The 23,341-nt window shown below is 37.0% G+C and overlaps 1 protein-coding gene across 3 annotated transcripts in view; it reads left to right on the top strand.

Annotated features, from left to right (window-relative positions):
* Positions 1-23,341, top strand: part of NECTIN3 (nectin cell adhesion molecule 3) — a 72,872-nt gene that overhangs the window by 17,188 nt on the left and 32,343 nt on the right. For all 3 annotated transcript variants that reach the window (XM_069785542.1, XM_069785543.1, XM_069785541.1), the window contains exons 2-4: positions 11,214-11,552; positions 18,721-19,017; positions 20,897-21,014. In XM_069785542.1, coding sequence (XP_069641643.1) covers positions 11,214-11,552; positions 18,721-19,017; positions 20,897-21,014 — 754 coding nt within the window. The remainder of the gene's footprint in view (positions 1-11,213; positions 11,553-18,720; positions 19,018-20,896; positions 21,015-23,341) is intronic.

Raw genomic sequence — 23,341 nt, 5'->3', positions numbered from 1 at the left:
CAACATGTATAGAGATTAAGTTTTACAGTGCAAGAAGTAGGTGTTTGTCAAATGAAGCTAAGAGGAGGCAAGTTGCAAGCTAAGAAGGTGTTTTTTAGAACTGGTGGCGAGATTGCTGGCACTCCTTGCCATAGCATGCTATGGATGCAGAAAGCTTATGAAATCAACAGGAGATGGATCAGTACTTAAATCAACTGAGGATTAAGCTGACAGGTCAGATCAGGCTTGGGACAACTGAAAGTATTAGGAGTACAGGTTTGTCCTGACAAACTGCCCCCCCCCCCGTTGCTTATATTTCTGCATGTGACTCTTGGTAACTTTCTTGTTGGTGAGAGCACAAATCGTTATTATGACAAGTTATGCTGTTAGGTTTCAGGTAATTGGGAAGTATATCTGGAGTGCAGGGAAGGAATCTCAATCTAGAACTGCCATCTTGATGAAAGTGTCTTCCCCTTTTTTTTTGAAGTGTTTTATCTAAGAGTTACTGAAAGGTGAGGCTACAGAGGTGATTAGCCCGCCCTGCCCCAGTCTACAATAACTTACATAAAATATTCAGGTCACACATTTGTTTTTGTAATCAAATATTGAATCTTTTGATGCCTCCTTTTCATCTATACAGTCAATTATATAGGCAATCCTGCTCAAGTCAGGTGAGTCTTTGACTTGAGTGCTGCTTTTACCTGAAGGGAGGTCCTACACTAAGCCTTGCCTCCACTGGATTGTCCTTCAGTGGCTCAGCTGAGCATCTCACATACAGTTCTGAATGTGGTAGAATAATGGTGATTTATGGAAGCTTGAATGTCTCGTGCTTATCTCTGAAGTTTGGACTGTGGACTGGAAGCTGTGTTGTCTTATCAGTTTTACACTCTTAAGAGGAAAGAAGACTATCTTTGCCAGAGGTCTTGCATGAAGGCAGCTGCACATGAAAGGTACGAACTAGGCAGTGCATTGTTTTGAAGGATGTCCTCTGTCATGATATTATGTTGGCATCTGCTTTGAACTTAAAGCATAGTAATGCCAGTTTTGGAACTTCTAGACTTAGCTCTGAAGAGCATACTAGAATTGAAACCTTTTAAGAATGAATTGATGTCCAGAAAGTGGCGATTTTTTTGTAATGTACATAATTGTCTCTGTATCATGAAAGGCGATTGGTAGTAGGTGATGGGACTGACTTAAAGGCACATGAAGCTCTGTGTACTTGATTTATAGAAGGCAGAAAAGCTGAAGCACTAGCTGACTAAAACTAAGTGATTAGGTGTTACGCTATCTTCTAAGTGGAATTTATGTTGTCGTCTTGAATTCACAGCCCTGCAAAAAAATGAAGAAATGGAGCTTTTAAAAGAAATTTTAAGAAAGCAACGCTAAACTTATGTCTAAACATCAGTTTATAAAATAACTTACTAATGATCATACTCAGAATGAGTTACTTTTCTCAAAGCTGAAGGCTGTCTGTTATTTCTACAAGTCTTATTTGTGGCTGAGAATGAGAAAACTAGTCTCTAAAGAGTGATTTGAGTATGTCACATTGACTCAGTTGAGGACAAACTGATGCTAATAGAGATTTTGTGTGGATTCATGTACACAGCTTTGAAGAGGTAAAAGCTTTTAAAAAATACATGACAAAAGCTGAATATCTGCAAAAGCTGAATATCTGCCTGTGGATGAGAATACAATAAATAAGTAATAGAGAAGACTTACGTGCTGTGAGCTGGCTGTCCCTCTGAATTGGAAAACTTTTACTGAAAAGTATAACTGGAAAGGATACAAATGGAAGCAGCAAATGGTCAAAAACATTTGGTGAGAAGACAGCTGTCTAATTGAACAGGTTGAATATAACATTCAAGTTAAACCCCAAATGCAGTAGACCTGAGGATGAAAAAACGTAGTTGAGTGTTCTGTCTTAAGTAAATGTGTTACCTGAAAGCACTGGTGCTCTTGAACCTAGAGCTTTTGGGTTCAGAATTTTTTTTAAGTGCTGCTAACTGAGCATTGAAAATGGAATGAATTGGCCATCCTAGATGTCTTCTGAGATAATTCCTTTCTGTTTTTGCTAATCCCTTCATATATAACTGTCTTCGTTCCTTGATTTGCAAAGCAAGTGAGGGTAGTCTTGAATCACAGGTGGAAAAAATGTGAATCAGCAGGTTGCTGGTAAGAGGACTGGGAATGAAAAGACTTCTAAAAGCAATGTAGTCTGAAATCTGCTGAGTAATGAGGTCCAGGTGAACCAAAAGCTCGTAAGGGAGCAAGTGGTGTAAGTGTGTGGAATGGATTGTTGCAAATAAGCTCCTGAAAGAAGAGCTTGTAATTGAGTTCATCAGCATGTGTGTTGTATCAGCTAGCAAGAATTTGAAGGAAGACCAGCTTATTACTTTGCTAAAAAGGTCCGTTAATAATCTTATAGTAATTAGGCTGGCAAAATCCTTGAACAGATCATATCTCTACCCCCAGTTCAGGATCAGATTAGGTTGGTTTGGATGTCTGTGTTTTTATAACTAAACATAAAACCTTTCTAGAGGTTGTGGAGTCTTAGCATTTTGGTCAGGGTGTTCATTTGAGGCATTCACTTTCTGTAGCAGCAAAGGTTTTCTTGATTTCAGTGTGTTTTGTTGCTTGTTTTTGTGGGTTTTTTTTATTGCTTCAGTTTATCTCCTTCCTAACCTCCATAAGCATACTCAGCAGTGCAGGCATTCTCTTCTTGCAGTGTAAGTACTTCAGGACCTTTATTGGGTTGCCACCTTTGAGAGCAATGATTAGTTCTTCCAGTCCTTCCTTGTAGGTCATGTTTTCTAAGGCCTTTGAGCACACTTTGTTTGCTTTCAGACTCTCTAGGTGGCTAATACCTGAAGTATGATGTTCAAGCTGAACAACTCACGATGGAGCCTCACTGATGTTGTGTAGAGAGTTTACTTCCATATTAGCATATTCTATAGTGGCACTTTTAAGTCTTGAAACATAATCACCATATACTCATACTTGCTGTAACTTTCAGAACAGTCTTTGCTCTCTAACCAGTTACTTAGCATCCTGTATCTGTTACTTATACTTGTTTCTACTGACTACTATTCTAATTTGGACCCACTAGAGCCTGAAGCTTTTTTCAGGCTGTCAAAGATTTGTTGTACATAACTTCACTAACATCTAATGCAGTTAGTTGGCAGCCCCACCAAGACACAGAAGTGTGATGTTCCTTTTGACCTCCCACTGTACGTTAGATATTTTGGTTCTGTGTTTAAACTGGATGTCATATAGGAGGATTTTAACCTTGTCTTCCAGGTCGGTTTGTCAGAACTATTGACTCGTCTTTTGTGTTTCAAAATATTTTGAAGATAGTCTGGAACTCCTTAACAAACATTCCGATCGAAGGTTTTAGTTACATGAATAACTGCTTTTTTTAAAGCTATTTTGCTTTTCTTTTAGTGTATTTATACCTATTGTTCTGGTACTTGGGGATTTAAATTTATTTAAATGGAATGTGAAACACTTTGTGGTGTTTAGGGAGAAGTGGTGTATATTTCTATGGATAACTTTTGAACTACTTGTTTACTCTTACTACTAGTTTTTTGAGGGAGTGTGACTAAGGATGAGATATTCTCTTCCAGTCCTGCATTTGAGCCTGACCCATTTGTTGGGGAAAAAAGTACCTCGTTGTCTTGCTTGTTTCCTTTTAAAGCGGGTGGGATTAGGAGGTTTGTCTGGTTAAACAGAGGTTGGAATGTTCATTATGGAAGAACTTCCAGCTGTCTTGTAGCTTGCCTCATTAGTTCAACATGTCTTGTAAACATCTGAATGCTTAGTATCAGGATAAACATGAATGTCTTAATTTGCTTTGTGTTAACATACATAGAAGATTATAATGTAAGAGTGTGTAAAACAGGCGCTGACGCTAGTAAGTTGAAATTCCAGATGAAGTTTTAAAGTTCATGGGACTTTGTAAGCATTCTTGGTGAGTAGTTAGATTTAAAGCTCTAACCTTATAAAACTGGCTTTTTAATAGTGTCCTTCACAACTCAATTTGAATCATGAGCCTAACCTTTTTTAAACTTTTCTCTAGTGTCTTAGGTTGTATTTAGTTTCCTGCTGCTAGATACTAAAGGTTTGTGCAGCATGGTAGGAAGCAGAGTATGCAGGGGCACGGTCTCTGCTCTATGTGGAGGTAGTGAAACTAGAACAGAAGCACCAGTTAACATGTGAAGAAAATGGCATTGTGAAATAATAATAGTGGCTCACAGCCATGTCTGACTTCAAGTGCAGAGGTGCAGAGCTTTTTTGAAGCTCCAACTCATGACTGTATGAGTTGGGCTCAAACTATGTTAATGTTAAACTCTGAGTTTAACTACTTTTTTTCTTTGACTTTGTGTTGCACTGGAGTAGAATACCTCTTTCTAATCTGTTTCCTTGCTTTCTGTGATGAAAATGTCAATCTTCCTCATAATAAGTGTTTATTGTGGTGCCGTAGAGATTTGCATACTTTATAATCTTGACCCATTTGTATTAGGATGAGAGTATTATGTCCAGTATTGCATTATCTGGCCTTTTAACAGGCAGTGTGATTCTTCTCTCTGTGGGCTTTGGGTGCTATCTTGTGAATGGTAGCTGTAGCCTTCCCCACAAATATCAGTATTCCTTAATATCTATCCATATATAGATATACATGTTGATTCAGCAACTAGACAAGATAATTGACTGTCCCTTCCATCAGCTGTGGGGAATGAAGTAGTTGAGTAACACAAGCCTCTTGGTAAAATGGTGTGATATGTTGTTAGCTCTACCCTTAGGAGCAGCAGGTAGTGGTTCAAAGTACTTAAAAATTCTGCAGAACATCCTGTGATAGCACTTAACTGAGAATTTGTCTGTCTTGAGCTTGATGTTTTGAGTAAAACCCCTGCTTCAGCAACAGTTAACTTTTGAGACAGTACTGAAATCAAGAAACTAATCTTTTCATGCGTTCTCTAACTCGACCAGTTCTTGTGGCCAATGTCTTCAATTTCTAGGTTGCTTGAAAAATACTACCTTTGTGCAACTTCTTTTTACAATTTTCAACTAAAAATGATGTTCCTCTTACTCTAGCCTTTGTAAGCATGTAGGCTATAGTCACCTAGAGGAGAGCTGCTTACGTGTTAGGTAAAGTTAAGGCTGGAACCTAGTTTTGGTCCATTTGTAGGTATAAAAAGGTAACATTCAGAAGTTATAAATGCGTTTCCAAGTGATGAATGTACATGAGCCACAGTAGTGATATATCAATGCAATGGGAGAAGTCTAGGAATACGTCATCATTTAAACAATTGTCATGTTCCTAGTTTCCTTTTGGTATCAGGTAAAGTTGACCTCTGGATTTAAAAGATTAGTCCCTTGGACATTAATAAAATGGAAAAGCAGCCTGAGATAGCTGGCAAATGCAGAGAAAGGCTAAGAGGATTTGAGTAGTCTCAGCTTCAGACTATTCAATTGCTATGCCTCATTTCGCCAGAATTTTTTGCCTTCTGGTAGGCTTTTGTATGCCTGTTACATTGTTGTGATAAACACTGAAAAAGGTTTTAAGAATTACTCTTCTAAGATGGAAATAATATGCCTCTGTCTTGCTTTTTTTTTAAACAAAAAGTGCCATAGAAAAAAAGGAGTTTGAGTTGAGTCTAGTAGATGTAATGCTTATAGAAGCCAACTTCGTGCCCTGTTCCCAGCCCACTTTGCCTCAAAAACTTCATTGACAAACTAGCACTCCACTTCAAGCAAGGGTTGTGATAAAGCAGATCCTTCAGTGAGAACAACCCTAGGTTACAATACTCTCTCTTTGATGCAAGTGCAGTTTTTTCTAAGTATTCGTTTAACAATTCTGATTGGAAGCTAGTGTTGAAGCATTTTTTACTATTAAATCTGAATCCCTTCCATTCCTTGGTTCTGATCTTTTTTTTGACACAGTAATTTGTTTGTGCTTTGGTACTCAAAAGACACATACTGACTTTGTTCAAGTAATTTAAGCATATATTTTTATAAAGCCGCAAGTTGAGGGTTCAGGCTTGGTTTTTGCAGTATCCTTAAGTGATTTGATTCTCTAGCTAAATAAATCTGAAAATGCCACTAGAATGTGTGTCTGTGTTCTTGCTGCCTCTGTTGCATTGCCACTTGTGATTGAGCAGGGAATGAGCCAATTCAGAAGGCTAGATCAGGAAGAAAACAAGTGAGTTTTTGTAGGTTGGGCACTCTTAGGTACCTGATGGGTGCTGATGCCGGAGAAGGCAGGCTGGAAGAATGAGTCCAAGCTTTCTGATGTCAGCTAACATTAAACTGACCTGACAAAAGAATGCTTAGCCTGACCTTAAGAGTGTTTCATGGAAGTTCTGCTGACATAGTAACTTGCTGTCACCAAAATGGGATGTTCTTGTTCTGCTCTGCTCTTGATTGGAACTCTTCTTGGTTCCCTGTGTTAGTGTGTGTTAAGGCCAGATATACCCATGAGCTGAATAATATGCTGACGTAGGGAAGAGCTTAAGTTTTTCTGCTCTTCTGCAGTATGGCTTTATTGTCTTGTGGAAACAGTTGACAGCTGGTGCAAAATAAGTGGCTAGGAAGTGTCAGTGTGGTCTCTCAGTCTTGCCAGTGGTGTGCTGTTAGGCAGGCCAGGGTTCTCTAGCAGGTAGCAAAATCGATTGCTTTTGTTATTAGACTTGTGCATGGCTGTTCCACATAGAAAATCTCTAGATTTGCTGTTTATTACAACAAATAACAAGCCTGGAAGTGTGGGGAGTACTGTCTTAATTCATAGCATGATTACTTTAAGAAGGTCATTATGTTCTCAAGACCTGATATTTCCTCAGTGTCTCTTTTTCAGATAGTGAGAGAAGGTTGATTAAGAATTACTAGTGAACAGCTTCTGTTATCATGGTCAATATTGATAGCTCCTAGTTCTGTGGCTTTTAATGCTAGAAGTGAGTTTTGGGGATTTTTCTGTTTTGTTTACTCTTCAAACTGCTTTTTGACAAGTTAAGTGAGGATGGTCAGTGCCTTGCTGTTTTGAATAAGGTTCTTGCAATGGTCTGCAGCGGAAGAGCTGGTGAACACAATGTAAACCTGATGATAATTTTGTTTGGAAAAAAAATTATGAAATCTAGTGTTTATCTGAAATAAAACAATAGCTTGTACAATTTGGACTGATAGATATTTGCAGTACCGGGCCTTGAAATCTGGTCTGTGTGGTGATGTCAAGGTTGGGTGGGAAAATGAAGAGGTACTGCAGCTCATTTTGGGGAGAGAGCAGGGGGTGTCAGAATTCAAAAAGGCCAAAATGATGTTGCTCTGGAAGGTGTTTTACCAAAGATAGAACAACAAGAAGATCGTGCTTTTCCTCCCTGCACTCTGAAATGAGATAATCAGCTTTGAAATTATTTTATCTTAAGACTTTAAGTTTGAGGTAGGGCAGTCTCATGGTATTAATAAGTAAGTGTGAAGCCATGAATAGTAAATGACTGCTTTTTCAAAAGTCCTCTTGGCTGTTAAAATTACAGGTAGAGAAGAGCTGTTGCAGTTTGAGAAGCTGAAATGTGGACTGTCAGTGTCTGCATGCAACTAACAGTGTTATATGTGGAACAGGTTAAGAGTTTTATTAGCACGTTGGCAAATACATTGGAAAATAAGTGTGTCAAGTAGATAACTAAGAGGACTATCTACCTGCTTAACTTCTCTTAGCTTTGGACACAAGGTAGTTTTGTGATAGACTTGGATGTGAAGTATTACCAACATGGATTGAATCGCTGTGCAATCAAAAAAAAATCAGTTGGTGCATAGGGACTTAGCTACTCAACTTTTACTGGTGGGTTACAATAATTACTTACCTGACAGTGTCTTCAATTAAGTGGCTTATGCATGAACCTTATTCCATGTTTCAAAGCTGTGCTGGAATGTACAACCTGTCAGAGTACACATGACTGAGGAAAAGAGAGGGAAGACAAACTATTTTTTCTGTCTTCCAAGGGAGCAGAAAGAAAAGGGGAAAAAAATCCACAAGAAACTTTGTCAAATCTAAAGAAAAAATGTAAGAAAACTTCCTGATGGTGGTTTTGCCTTGAGAAGTTACAAAATAAGATCTTGATTAGTAAGTGGATACAAATTGTTTACTTAAGGCATGTTGAAAATGGTGATAAGCAGACTTCCATATGGTGAAAGTGAAGCAAAGAAGGTCAGATTTCAGTATTAGATTTTGAGAGGAGGAGAGCTAGGCTTTATTAAAATGGTAAATGTGTCCTATGCATCAGTGCCTTGGATCAGTTAAGGAGATGAATAACGTGGCCTTGAAATGTCTTGTTCTTCAGAATCTTGTGCATTGTAAGCCTCTAAAGCTTTACTTTGGAGTAGGCATGAAGCTGTTACTCATTCTTCGAGTACAATCTTTGAGAAAAATACTGATTCTTAAGTGGAAGTCTCCATGTCAAAGGATATAGTTATCTTAGAGTCCTGGGTCTTGGAGAGCCCTGGATATTAGCATAGTAATTAACTTACTAGCTTGAACTGTTAGCTTGATTGCTCAGCAACCAAAAGAAGTTACTTAAATAATGATAACTGGCTAAAGATTAAAACCAGAGATGCTATTGCAAATTAAAGATGTGGTTGTTCTCACTCGAGCCTTAAACTATTTTTAGAACTTTAAAAACTTTGGAGTATATATACTGTTATATGAATTATATGCAAGTTCAAGTTAAATGATTAGCATAGATGAGTTGCGTTTTCTGTCTTTGGAGTCTGAACATATATCAGAAGATTTGGTATAATGATCTATTGGCTCTACTTCCTTAACTGGAGAAGGTGAATGAACAATAAGATGTAACTGATTAATGTTCTATAGCTGCAAGAGTGTGTTTATATATAAATATATGTAAGTCCTGCTCAGTTCAGTCTGTAAATCTTAAAAGTAGCAGCAATAAAAAAAAAGTTTCCCCTCTGAAAATATTCATGCAATTCATGCAATTCATGTGAGAACATAACGTTCTCATGGTGAAAATGAGCTGTTAGAAGTCTTCCTTGGTGGAAAAAATGTTTTATTTTCACATCTTCAAAAAAGGGATAACTGTTAGTCAAGTACTGACTTTTTTAAATGTACTCTGTTCATCTTTTTGTAGCGAAAGCCTCTAATTATTGGAAGTAGAGTTGTAAAAATAAATAAATAGATAAATAAAAGGAAACAGAATAGCTTGTGTTCTGCGAACTAGGGTGACTTTCCAGTTCAGTTTGTTAACTTCCCAGAAGTCCAAGCAGCTTTTACGTAAGTTTACTTGTACGGCTTTTCTGTAGGAAGTTTGTTGGAGTCAGATACAGCTGATCATTATGTTATGGTTCAGTACAGGTTAAGATCCAGTAGATTTAAATATTGCAAATTGCTGATTTCTGAACAAAAGTATGTGTTTTATTTACTTAAATGACATTACAGAAGATGTATATTCTGAAATATATTGCAGTAATGTAACTTGTGAGCCTTATTTCCATGTGAGGTAGAAAACAATAGTTAAATACTTTTTAAGGAACACCTGACCTTACGCTTAAATGTAGCAATGGCAAGTGGAGACAAAGTTTGGGCAGAATTCTGCCTGTTTCAGTTAGTGTTCAAATAGTTGCCCTCTTTCCAGTGTTTGTCTCAACAGTATGTATTAGTTAAAGACGCATGAGGAGACTAGGCAAAATGTTCTTTCATTACTTGTGGATTAGTAATGGTAGATATACTCTATGTGAAACTTACTCAGTTTTTTGAGTTTCCTGGCTATTTTTTCCCCCTTACCAGCCCCTCTTAGTAACTGGCATATCAACTATCTTGGTATAAAGTTCTGGTTTATTTTGATTTATTTGTGCAACTTAATGCTTTCATACTATTGGCATTAGTCAGTAGTTTTATGTTGAAGAAATCCATAGCTGAATCTTTAAATTGCTTGTTTAGGTGACTTCATTGGCTTAAATTATGATTTGAATACTGAAAAATCAATTGATGGGAAACGGAAAGCTTTTAACAATGGACTTGTACATAAAGGTATATAGAGAATTTTTTCCTGAACACACGGTTTCTCTTTTGTGGGAACTTGTTGACTGAAAAGGCAGTTAATGTCTCAAGTTGAACAACCTCTTTGTGCTTGTGAAAATGAGGCTGCTAAAATTTATACTTGAATCTTGTTCCATGGGTGAACTTTCTCGGTAACAGCTTGAGTACTGATTTGATAACTGAAGAGAAAATCAGAGTAGTTGAAATGGCTGTTAAAACTTAAGCACAATAAAAAGAAATACAATGCAGACTAAGACTTTGAGTCTTTTTCGTCATGTTAGTTTACTCCAAGAGAACAGATGATTGAAGTTGCTAGAGCATCTGTTTGGCAAAGAAATTGTGAACCTGAGGTTTAATGAGCTGCTGCTTTGTCCTGGTGGATTTCCTTTCTTGAAAGAAGGTGGTGTAAAATGCTGAGCTCAGAATGCAGTTGCTACTGTGGAAAACTATTTTGGGTATTAAATAGAAATACATTGAATTTTAAGCAAACACTTGACTATACCTACTCCTGCATATTTACTGTGTTAATACAGAGGGAAGATGTAGTGTGAAGACACTACACTACAGTGTAGCAGAAGATTGCATATGTATGATGGTACACGTTTATTGGAAACTAGCATACTGATCGACTGTCACTGTTAAGATGGAGTAGTTTGTGGGGTTTGGGGTTTTTTTTTGTTTTTGTAATTGTTGCTTTGCTTTTTAAGTAGTGACTGGTATAGTAAGTGGTAGGAGTTCCACTTCTGCATTTCTCCTTAAGTTATCAGGAGTCTTATCTTTTGAAAGTAGAAGCGCAGTAATTTAACTTAAATTTTTACCTGATGCTCTGAATCAGTAATCAGACTGCTGAAGTACTATGTCTGATTACTGTTTTTTCAATAGATGTGAATACACGCAATGCTCATATCTAGTTAAATGCCCCAAAGATTGATACACCAGTTAAACAACTATCGGGTCATTATTATAGAAAGTTGTGTATTAGTGATAGTATTCTCTGAAGAATGGTTGATCCACACCTAGCTTTAATGTTTCTGCTTAAAGCATGCTTTTGTAATGTTTCCACACTGCTGTGAATCAGCTAGAATACTGTTATTCAGAAGCAGGAATTCTCTTTGAAAAAGGTAAGTTAATTACTGAAGAAGGCTTAATGTGAGGCATAACCTGGTGTACCAACTAATGATTGCTTTGTTTTTAGGTGCCTTAGCTGGACCAATTGTTGATCCACATGTGACAGCAGTTTGGGGGAAGAAGGTTGCACTGAAATGCATAATTGATGTAAATGAAACAATAACACAAGTTTCTTGGGAGAAGATACATGGTAAAAGTTCACAGACTATTGCTGTTCATCATCCTGAATATGGAATATCTGTTCAAGGAGAATACCAAGGAAGAGTGTCATTTAAAAACTACTCACTTACTGATGCAACAATCATCTTAAAAAATGTAAGCTTTTCTGATGCAGGAGAATATATTTGCAAGGCAGTTACATTCCCACTTGGAAATACGCAGTCATCAACAACTGTAACGGTACTAGGTAAGTCAACTTCTTTATGAAAGGAGGTGAAATTAATAGCACAAACTTCTAGTGAAATTCTGCAAACTTATTAATACATTTTATTTTACCTTTTAACCCAGTGACAGTACAAAAAAATGTATTTGCCAGGTGTCTTGGTATACTTAGTAATATCATTGAGGAGACTTCTTTTGGGTCTTGCTTCTTTAGAACTTGGTCATTCATTGTCCAGATATTAAAAATAAGCAGTTATTATTTAGGCATTGTGCTAATCTAAATATTTGGGCAGTGCTTTAGAACTTAGACCTGGGAGTGCTGATAATATAGACCGTGTGTGTGCTGAGAAGCTGCTGAATGCAGGTTTAGTTACCACCTTGGCTAAATTTCCTCATAAATGTGTTGCTAGTATGATAAGTTAATGTAGCTGCTTGGGGCTGGTGGTGTAAACTGTTCTTTGCACAGTATAAATGTTAAAGCAAAACTGCCTAGACAACTACTGGGAACTATGGGGAAAAAAAGAGGCAATTTAAGCCCTTGACTGGTTGTGGATGGTCATAATGGGAAGCTTTTATAGACTCAGTTTTTCACATAAACTAATTTTGTCTATCTTGTTGAGAGTTCAGTATTGCTGTCATAAAGGACTAGTACTGAAGCACAGGTAGACTTAGGTGGTAGTGCAATATGAGGTAAAATGATTACTATGTCCGGAAACTTGAAAACCTACTGACTTGCCTTCTCCTTGTAGTATTATACCTTCTTATAATAGAGTAAGTTACTTCTGTATTGGCTGCAAGTAGTCAAGTGATATTATTTACAGCTGAGGTGGTCCTCAATGACTCTTTTTTTATAAACAAATGTGCTTTTTTAGGATCTTCTTGGTCTTTGATCTCTGCTTTCCACAGCAATAGAATACTGTGTGAGATAAATCAGATGGCTGTAGCACAGTATGTAAACTGGTTTTCACCACAAGGTGGGGCAAAATAAATGCATCAAAGCAAGTGGCTTAATCCACTTTGAAACAAGTAACTTGACCAAAGAAGTTCTATGTGATATACAAAGCACGTAGCTCTCTTCCATCTGTATTCTGTCTGTACTGTACTACACGTGGCTATGTCTGCGACTATTGTAGCAGTCTTTTGATTTCAGGTTTCAGCTGTTGTGCTTTATGAACATACAGTGGGAGGTTCTTACTGCTTTCCCTCATCTCTTCTCATCAGTTCTTATTTCTAAGATTTTTTTTTTTTTCAGGTCACACTAGTAGGTGTGTCCATTTTGCCCTTCAAATCTTAGGTTTATGGAGAACCTTAGGAGGAACTAGGAAAGCAAATGTATGTCCCGTGTGTTTATTATTCTGCATTTGAAAATGTTAGGACTGCAACTTGCTTGATAAGATCCATATTATCAAAAATGGCAGTTGGAAGAGGTAAAGAAGTATTTGTCAGGCATACAGTAGTCCTGATCATAGGGTTTTTTCTTAGTTGATGTAGATGGTTGATGATAGTTGTAAGCTTCTCAGTGACTTGGTATCAACCTCCGAATTGCAAAAACCAGCTACTACTTGCAAAGATGCCTTTCCATCCTAGTTAGCAGCTGCTTGGCTTGCATGTACAGCTGGGTAGCTAATCCTCTGTTGGACTTACCTATGTTCTGTGGCCTCAGCAGCATGTTTTCTGTTCTTCTGAAAACTTTTGGCTACACTGACATTGAGACTTAAACAGTAAAAATACTGGGGAAGTAACGGGTTTCAGAATATGCATGTAACTGAATAACTTTTGAGCTTTACTGGTCTGAACTCAGCAGTTCCACTCTCATCAGAGTCTTAAGGCATGGAATAGCTCCAATCAAAATTTAAAACCTGATATAACTTAAATAAGCTTTATTCTAACTGCATTCTCCCACTCTTCTAAAAAAATTCTCCTTTAAGTGAGGAGAGAAAAGTTCATGTCCTAGGGCTGAAATCATTTCCAGTCCAAGCAGCATTGCCTCTTTTCCTAATCCCTGTCTGTTCCTATTTAGCAAAGAATTCATTTCCTTCCTATATGTAGTGGACATACTTAACTTAGTCATGTAGTAGATGCTTGTACACTGTAAGGCAGAGACACTGAAGAGAAATGGAGGGAAAAATAACTACAGGATAAAATGTCCTGTATTTTGCCACAGTACCCTGATCACTTAAGACCATATTTAGAACCTCTGTTTTATGCTACTTAAGCTTAACAGACTTACCACATTTGGTGACTTTGCTCACTTCCAGTTTGCTTCACTTAGTGCTTCATACTGTCTTAAGGAAATGCACTGTAGAAGAAGAGGTTAAGACAGTGAAAATATGAAAATGCTTTTTGGGTCAAACAGGTGTATTGATCTTGTCTAAAACTTTGGTTCTTCAAACTTACCTTGTAAACTAGGACAAAAAAATTGCAAAGAATTTTGTGTCAAGCTGTTTCTTTCTCAAGATGCTGACTAAACTGCCCAAAATGGTGTTTGAAGGCAGAAGAGATGGTGTGTGACAGGGTAGCTTGCAGAGCTGCTATAACTTTTATGTTACTAGCTTGAGCACTGTATACAACTATTTTAAATACTTGGTTCGGTTTGACTCTACTGTCTTGTTAAGCTACTTTTCTTAGCATGGGAATTGATAAAGTAGACCTTGTTTTTCTTCAGGTTAGCTCCCACCAATGCTGCAAGTAAAGAATGAGCTGCACAGATGACTATGTCAAAGGTGTAGGTCTGTCACCATGAATTGATCCCAGACACACTAATGTAGAAATTCTTACAGTAATGAATTAAGGCAAGATGCATGTCAGACAATATGGAAAATGGATCTTCTCAGACAGTTCCAATAAAGTAATGGTGTTTGAGAAGTGCTAGTTGATGGGATGTACACATACTTAAGTACCATACAATACTCTGGGGCAAGAAAAAGTATCAAGTAGATAACAAATTAGTGAACTGACTGGTCTTTAAAAAAAAAAGTCAAGCCCACCCACAAACCAAAACAAAAAACCCCCAACAAACACAAACAAAAACCCAAACACAAGAATGTAACAAAAAAAACCAAAGTCAATAATACAGGGTTAATTAGTGAACAGGAGAAGCTACGCAGAAATCTACAGCTGCTGGCTTTGAGGGGAGAGAGAATAAAAAATAGAAGTATTGTTTTGGAAAGAAGTTATTCAAGTAAATGTCAGTTGTGATGAAGGGGCTCACAATTCCCAGTGTTATGCTGTTGCCAAGGAATTAGTGAATTTAATGGTAAGTGGAAATAATACTGTTTGTGTTGTAATAACGCCAGTTTCATCCAGACCTCCACTGCACAGTGACAGAAGAAAATTAGTTTTAAAACTAACAGAAGCAGTTGAAAAAGGCTTATGAAGTACTTAAAACCAAGAGCAACTTTGAGGCCTGGAAACCTCATGTAATAGGATTTAAGGCTCTTTCTTTTCTGGATGCTTTATTATGTAGTTTTTCTATAAAGAAGAGTAAGGACTTGAGCAATGAGAGATCTCTGACTATATGAATGTAAGGTAAAGCTAGAGTAAGTAAGGTTAAATTAAGTAGTGGTCATGAATCAGTAAAAGGGCCAGCACAGATGTGCAAATTAGTTGAGAGCTCCTAGACAGCTGCACATCTAGCTTCTATACTTCAGCCACCGTTTCTTGTGATTTGAATATAATTCATGCTGTAATATTGCTTTGGATTTGCATGACTAATCTTCTCCTAAGATATATGACTGAGGTGATCCATATGCAGTGACCTTTTGATAACCTCTGTCCATTCAGTCAGTGTATCTATTCTCTTGATTACTTAAAGGGTATGGGGGAAACTGCAACTGCCCTTGAACGTTTACATTGTGGAAGCAGGTTCCTTCTGCTTTTGGATCTTTGTGGGATTGGTGGCTTCCTTTCCCACACTAAGCATTGTTCCCACCATCGTTTTCAGTTGACCTGAATAGAGCATAATGTTTCTACTGACTGGGTGAAGCAGCTTCTTTAATGCTCTCCCAACCTCCTTCATGTGTCCACTACCACCACCATCGTGAGCACTGAAAGTCTGTAGGGCATGCTTCAGTATGATTCATGTGGCACACTGAATGGTCCTGGGACAGAAGAGGACTGCTGCAAGAGTCTGTGCACATAGAAGTTAGACTTTCCAAAAAAAAAAAAGGCCAGCCAAAAACCTGTCCAAACCCCACACTTTGGGTAATCTTTTTTCCAGGTTGAAATCAGTAAAACTGTTTCCCATTGTGAGAGGTGAGATGCCAATGGCCCCTTGTAATTAGGGATTTGTTCACAAGGTATTTACCTTAATCCATGAGTGAAACAGCTAGAAAGGCTGTAGAATAAGTAGCTGGGTTACTGCTGGTTTTGCTTCAGTGGCAGGGACATAGTAATCCTCGAAGGATAGACTATAGAAGTGTTGTAACAGCAGTTGCTTTCCACTTTTTAGTATGTGGCTGTTTGGTTATCTTGTAGTTGGTGTGTAGTCCAAGATTCATGATTTATGGGAAGATGTGACAGTAGAAGCCAAACAGTATGTGAAGTATAAAAAAACTAAAGCACCAAAACAGATTGGACTGGGAATAAGTGTTTTTTATTAAGTTGAGTAGTTTTGAACAGTTCAGCTTTGTTTATTTCTGACAAGTGTAAAACTAAGAATTATACAATGAACTGAAACTGGCCAGTCTTACAGATTTCAGATATCACTTGAGAAAGCAAAGTATGCTTTTTTCCTAACAACAATAATCTTAGCAGAAACTAGGCTTTAAATGAGTCTATATCCTGTACTCTGACTACTATCACTTAATACTTAAAGATACTTTTTTCTAAAAGCACGGTAAGCGAAGCAGCATACTGAGTAGTCTGCTTTGGGTCTGGAGACCTCTGCTACCTTAGTTAAGACTTCTTGTTGACTTACGTATCCCTTCACAAAGGGGTAGAGGAAAAATTCTGGAGTTGTGTACTCTTTTTTTGAGGAAAATTCAAAGGAGTAGAATGTATGAAACTTTATTTCCAGCTGAGATGATTTAGGTCTGTAAGTTCTAACATGAAAAGCTAATGATAGCTGCTGATTTAATTGATTTCACTGTGATGGAGATATTGGGTGGGGAGGGATACAGCTAAAATTAGTATCTTTATGCTTCTAAGACACTAAATGTAAATTTGAGTGTTTACTTCTGCATTTCAGTAATACTACAGAAGCTGTTGAAAAGGTTACTACTAGTGATTTCGGGGGAGCAAGCTGGTAATATTTGTTAAATCAGGGAAACAAAATTGTGGGTCAAAGAACAAAGCTAAATGATGTCAAGTTCTCCATACTAGGTTTTAAAGGCTTTTTTTTCAGATTATAGAATGCTTCATATGTACACCAGTTCAAATATGCAAGCTTATTGCAGAAAGCTTTAGTTGTTGCTAGTGTTGGAGAGCAAGGAATGAAATTTTGAAAGCAGCTCTGTTAGAGATGCTTCAGTTCTAGAAGAGTGAATGTAGGACTTGGTGGAAGAACCCTGCTGTTGGTTTATTTACAGTAGGGTCACTAACAAATCACAGAGGGTAGGCATTCAGAGAAACAAAGTAGATAGTAATCTGCTCTCAGTATCAGCCCAAACAACCAACCTACAATTTGGCAATGAGGCATATTCTTTAAGCACTTCAAAGAATAGCACAGAAAACACGTATTTTTATAAGGTTATCCATTTAGTAGTTGCCTTTTTCTTTTAGTGTAATTGAGCAAATAATAAACCACCTTCCTCAGACATGAGGGGTGTTAGACTGAGCAGAAAAAAAACCTGATTCTGGCATTGAATTCACTCGAGCTGAAAATATTTGTTAGTCAGTTATCTCTTGAAAGCATAGGTAGTTGAAGTGTCTTGCCAGGTATTTTGAACTCTGCTTTATTTCATTTCAAGATATGTTGGTCAGCTTCAACTTCTTGGAAAGAAGTTCTATGAAGTAAAGTTCTCCTTATTATAGGATACTGAGAGGCACAGAAGTTGCAAGAGTTGCTTCTGCTTTGTGATTAGTGAGGGCTGGTCCACTGAGGTGGATTCTGAAGCATTATGGTGTGTTGTGATGACTTCACTTCAGAGGACTCTGCCTCATGTGATCGAAAGACAAGGGGTTTGTAATGGGCTGGTATGCTATGGGGAAATGTCTGTGTTGATAGAAATGGGCTGTCCTAGAAACCAAAACCTTGGTTTGTATCTGAAACACCAAATCGTATTTCTCATTTAGGCTGCAGCTGGTGGATAGGTTGTACAGGGCTCAAACAGATTTCTTAAATAAGAAGGAAACTTTTTTAAAAGCTTTCAGTTTATGGCCCTCAACAGTAGATTTGTACATCAGGAATTCAACTTCCTTATAGAAGGAAGTGTTCTCTAAGGCTCTAAAATTTTGGGGTGAACAATGGGTTTATAAGGACGTTGGGTCCTTCCACTTGTGGATTTTTCGAGTCCTGGACATAGTATTGAGTTGAAATTTTTTACCTCTATAGAGCTTTATTCACAAGAATATATAGACAGAATTTTATTTATATATAGAAACAATTTATTTGTATATCAAAACAATACAAATTTTGTATAAAAATTATGTATGTTATGTATATTTGCGTGTATATATTAGATGTATATACAGTGTGTGTGTATATGCAATAGAAACACTTTTTTAGAGTTTAACTGTACTTTCAGCATGGAATCAATTTGTATTGTACTGATCAACAGAAGCTTACCCTTAGTGTTGGGTGTTAAAACACTGAATGAAGTAGCTTTGAAATGACACAAACTGACAGTATAGATTAATACTCTAAGTATTGAATATGCAGCAGAATCTAAGCATTTTTAAAAATCATGGTATAGTTTCAACCTAATAGCTTAAGCTGTCTGTTGTCAGACACTGAACTAGAGCACTGTAGTTGGTGTTCTGAACCTAACCATGTTGGAATTCCCTGTCAGTGCATTAAATGTAGTGAATAAGCAACACTAAACTGAGCTGACAAAGGTAAACAGTATCACCAGGCCAAAGCTTTGTATAGCTATCATCTCTGAGATATGGCATGATCTTATTTCTAGGATATCCAATTAGTATGGGCTTTTGCAAATGGATTAGATCTTATCTAACTCTTTTTATATAGCAACAGTTTCAAAGATGTAGAGTCTGTCTTGTTTAAATTTACTTTTTTTTTTTCCCCTCCCTAGTTGAACCTGTTGTAAGCTTAACAAAAGGACCAAACCCTCTAATAGATGGTGCAAATAGAACAATAGCAGCCACTTGTACAGCAGCCACTGGAAAACCTGCTGCAGAGATTGACTGGGAAGGAGGACTTGGTGAAATGGAATCCAGCTCTACTTTGTTTCCAAATGAAACGGTGACAGTTGTAAGTCAGTATATGATTGTCCCTACGCGATTTGCAAGAGGAAGACGTATAACTTGTATTGTGAGGCACCCTGCTTTGGAAGAGGAGATAAGATACCCTTATGTGTTGGACATACAGTGTAAGTATTCTGTAAGGTAGTTACTACTTGGTATATATCTTATAACCATCCTCTTCATTGGTGTATACCTTCCGCAGGAAGGAGAGGAGCACTTAACTACTTCATGAAAAAAGGGAAGTTAAAACTGTATCAAAAAACATGTGAAAAGAGGTAGGTCAGGCAGGAGTAGAAACCTAGGGTGTCTGTATTTAAAAAAAAAAAAAAAAAAAAAATCTAGTCACAAACCTAGAATACCATTATGTTTCTACTGTTTGTTTTGGGTATTGGCTCATGGGTAAACATTATTTTTCATGCTTATATTTAGCATTGAAAAGATTACAGAGAAAATAACAAACTCAGTTGATCCGTGAACTGTTTATAGTGCCTTGCAATTTCAGCAGTATTAAAAAATAATTCTAATGAAGATTCATGTTTGAGATGACAAGTTGAAGGTAGGTCTTATGGGGGTCAGTAAGTTTATTTTCAAATTACTCACTAAGCTTTTTCCACTCTAATTTGCAGAAGGAAACAAGAACATAACATATACATTCCTAACATTTGTTACTCAGCTTCAGATTGCTTATATAATTCAAACCTGTACCAGGCTTCTTTAGCAAATCTGTGGCTTTAAAACACATGAATATGAAGTGAGATGGCTTACAAGGCTGCTTAGCTATAACCAGTTAAGACAAATAAGCTTTAGGCATGTGATCCATTTTTTGTTACACAATGCATATGTGATTAAAGCAAGCTATTTTCAAGTTCTTCATTTGGTGTCCTGTCTCAGCTGTGTGCTGCTTTAAAGTTCCTAAATCATAGAATTCTGTTAATTCAATTAGAAGAAATGTAGTGGCTGGAAAAAGTAAATGTTGCTGGTTTGGTTTAACTAGAATCTCTTGTGGGTTTGTTGTTGTTCTGTTTGGTAAAGAATCACTTATTTGGGCATAGAAGTGATTAGTACTGGTTTACTTTGTCAATGTTGAAATGAAGTTCTAGGTTGAAGTGCCATTGATACAGAAATGGAAGTAAAGATTATTTGTTCCCATTATTGTCTGAAACAGTGAATGAGAGAATGAAGTTCCATATTTAAGGTGAAATGAGGGGGCAAGCTGGTCTTAAGCTTATTTTTGTCTGAAATTAGTGCTAAGGCATGTTTCAGAACTTCTAACAAAATCATGTAGTAAGCAACACAGCAGCAAGTGAGAAGCAGAGGTTTTACATCTGTGCTCTCTAGTCTTCCTTCAGTTGCTTTTGCAACTACTTCTCCATCTCTGCTGTATGAGCTTATACCAAATCATACTCGTTCTTCTGTTCTCTGGCTTCTAAATATTTCAGCTGGGTCTCTCCAGCTTATCTGAAGTAACCTCCTTGCTTTTTAGAGCCATAACAACATAATTCTACATTATGATGCCAGTGGATAACTGTTAACAAAAAAATTCACAGATGCCAGTTAAAACAGTTATTTCCTAATTACCTGGCTTTTCAAAATGCTGTTTCTGATCCTTTGCTCTATCTTGTTAGTGAGAAGTAGCTCTAAGTTCCTATTCCTCGCTTCCAAGAAACTTTAAACTGATTCCTTTCTTTTGAAGTCCTCTCACTTCCCCAAAGTGCTGTATGTTTGCTGAAAACATGCAGTGGGACAGTTGCACTGATTAAAACAACTTACTCTTCCTGATCTAATCCCCTGCTGCATAGTATGTTGTAGCTTGGACCTGTATTGGTGTTCTTTGTGTATTTTGTTGTTGTCCGGGTTTTAAATTTAAAACAAACAAAACACACCAAAAAACCCCCCCCCAAAAACCGAAAACCACCTTCTGCTCCACTGAGTTGACCATTACACACAGTTCATGCTTAAAGAAAATATTGTGATTGTTGATAGGTTAAATCTTTTTTTTGTCAGATGCCCCAGAAGTTTCAGTAACTGGCTATGATGGAAACTGGTTCATTGGAAGAGAGAACGTTCAGCTCAGATGTAACGCTGATGCAAATCCATTACCTATGGAATTTATGTGGACCAGGTAAATATTTTATAAGAAGGGGCTTACCACATGATTAAAGTGGTTTAATCTCTTAGGTTACAGTAAACACCTGTTTTGAAAACAAAGATTATGTGACTTGTATTGGGTTGTAATGTTATTATCCAGCCTTTTAAAAGGAGGATACAAGATGTGTCTATGTTTGAATATGGGTGAGTGGATATTGTGTAAACTTACAAGCCTGAACAGTTTGTCGTTACTTTCAGGATAAAATCTTTTATAGTTACATAATAAAGTAGTCTAAACTGCATGTGTTGCAGTATATAGAGCAAAGCCCAATAAATCTAGTAGGGATCCAACTATTATTTCATAATTTCTGGGTTTTTTATTCTTTAAAGTAGATTGTAAACACTTGAACAGACTTTCCTGTATCTGCATTTTAACATCTGGAAATTACAGTTGAGATGGCAAATGCTGCTTACTGAATTACAGAATTTGTCACGTTTTTTGAAAGTGCTCAAGTAGTTGCCAAGACAGATAAATGTGGTGTTTTGCATAGTGATGGAAACTAGCTCTTGAACATGTGTGTCTAGGCAAAAAAAAAAAAAGGAAAAAAAATCTTATGTAGCAGCCACATTTTGTGAATATCTGGATTGAGTGGGCCCTACTCTGAAATGTACTGCTTTGCTTTTGCAGCCATGGATGTACTTTGGGCAAGAGACAGAGGAAGACAACAAAAGCAACCATAGATCAAAATCTGTCTTGTGGAAAACAAAATTAAACCTAGCTATTTTAAATTGATTTGTTGCCTGTAGAAACAAAGGGAATAACTTCCCGAAGGACAATGTAAATTCTTATGTAGCTATGTTATAGTGCCTCTGTTAGTTAATATTCCTGTGATCTTACAGATGTGAAGCAGTAATCCACTGCTCTACCTTCTCAATGGTAGATATGATTTAGCATGTAGGAACAGTAGTCATAATGTGGCTTGAAAATGTTGTATTGATAAGTTTGGAATTGCTTGATGGTAGTTTTACAGGAAAACAAATTATTACAACTGACTCAATCCTAAAAGTAGCCACTGAAATCTTAAGTCAGTATTGCAGCTAACTCTAGTCAGAATGGCATGGCTACACTAAAGTAGATTTAGTAAAATGTATGCTTTACCTACATGCTACAGTAGGCTGCCATCCTCATCCCATGCTTAGCTCAAAATCAGTGTGATGAGATACCTCAACACACAAATTCCTATGTTTAAGAAAGCATGTCAGGCTCTCAGCAGCAGTACCGCTTGTTTCTTCAGGTAAACTGGGTTCTCAGTTGTTTGATTTGAATTTGAGATGTATGTAAGAACAATCAGTACAACCTCTATTTTCAATTTCAGAAGAAATATACGTTTTTAAATATATTTGAAGCACTTCAAGCTTCAGAGGTCACTTATAAACTTCTTAAGGTTAAAACTGAACCAACTTCATGAGAAAAGCTTAATCCTCTGGAATAAAACTGGTGTACGTTTTTTGTTTGAGTAACAGCAAAACCCACCCAAGAAGCTGTAATACTGATAAATGAGGAACTTGAAGGGGGGGGGAACCTCTATGCAAAAGAAGGATAGCTGGAGTGTTTAAGGAAATGGAAATTAGCTGTATTGAAATTGTATGCTGTGTTACTTATTTCGAATTACAATAGCTTCTAAAACTACTACACCAAAAAATCTTTATCCCTTGGAAGCAAAGGTGACATTGTATTTGCTAGGATAGTAATATTTTCATGGTCAATAATATTTTAAAATGTTGCATGTATGAGGACTTTATTAGAATAGAGCTTTCAAACCAACTGACTATTTTACCATGGTTTTTAAATAAATTCTTCTGATACTATGAATTATGAAGTACATGCTTAATCACTTTTATGGCTGAAGCAATTCTGGGCAATAATCATTGTCAGCACACCAATGGTAAAGTTGTCTTGAACCTACATTTGTTGGAGATCGCGTTTACTGTTAACTGTGGCTTTTTTTCCATTTGAGTACCTATTTAAAACTGTCAGGGCTGGCTTTTTTTGTTGGATACTATTTAAAAATCATACTTGCTAAATCCTTCTAAGATACTGAGACCTGCTGATTACATGTTTGAATATTGACTTAGTCTGGCTTAGCTGTTAATACTTACTTAGATAAAAGCAAAATGGGATGCAAAGGCATGAAATGACAGGTGTTTAACGGGGCAGTTGGCAGCTGTGCTAAAGTAGTTCCAGTGCGTTTGCCCTTTCCCCTTTTTCTGTTGTGCTTACATACTCGTTACTGCAATCACATGCAAAATTCTATAGGGAAATGATAGATTTGGAAAAGCTAGTTATTAGAAACAAATTTC

Source organism: Haliaeetus albicilla, chromosome 6 (genome assembly GCF_947461875.1).
Source record: "Haliaeetus albicilla chromosome 6, bHalAlb1.1, whole genome shotgun sequence".
In the NCBI taxonomy this organism is placed as follows: domain Eukaryota; kingdom Metazoa; phylum Chordata; class Aves; order Accipitriformes; family Accipitridae; genus Haliaeetus; species Haliaeetus albicilla.
The sequence above is the reverse complement of the archived record's forward strand: the minus strand, read 5'-3'. Positions and strand labels throughout refer to the sequence as shown.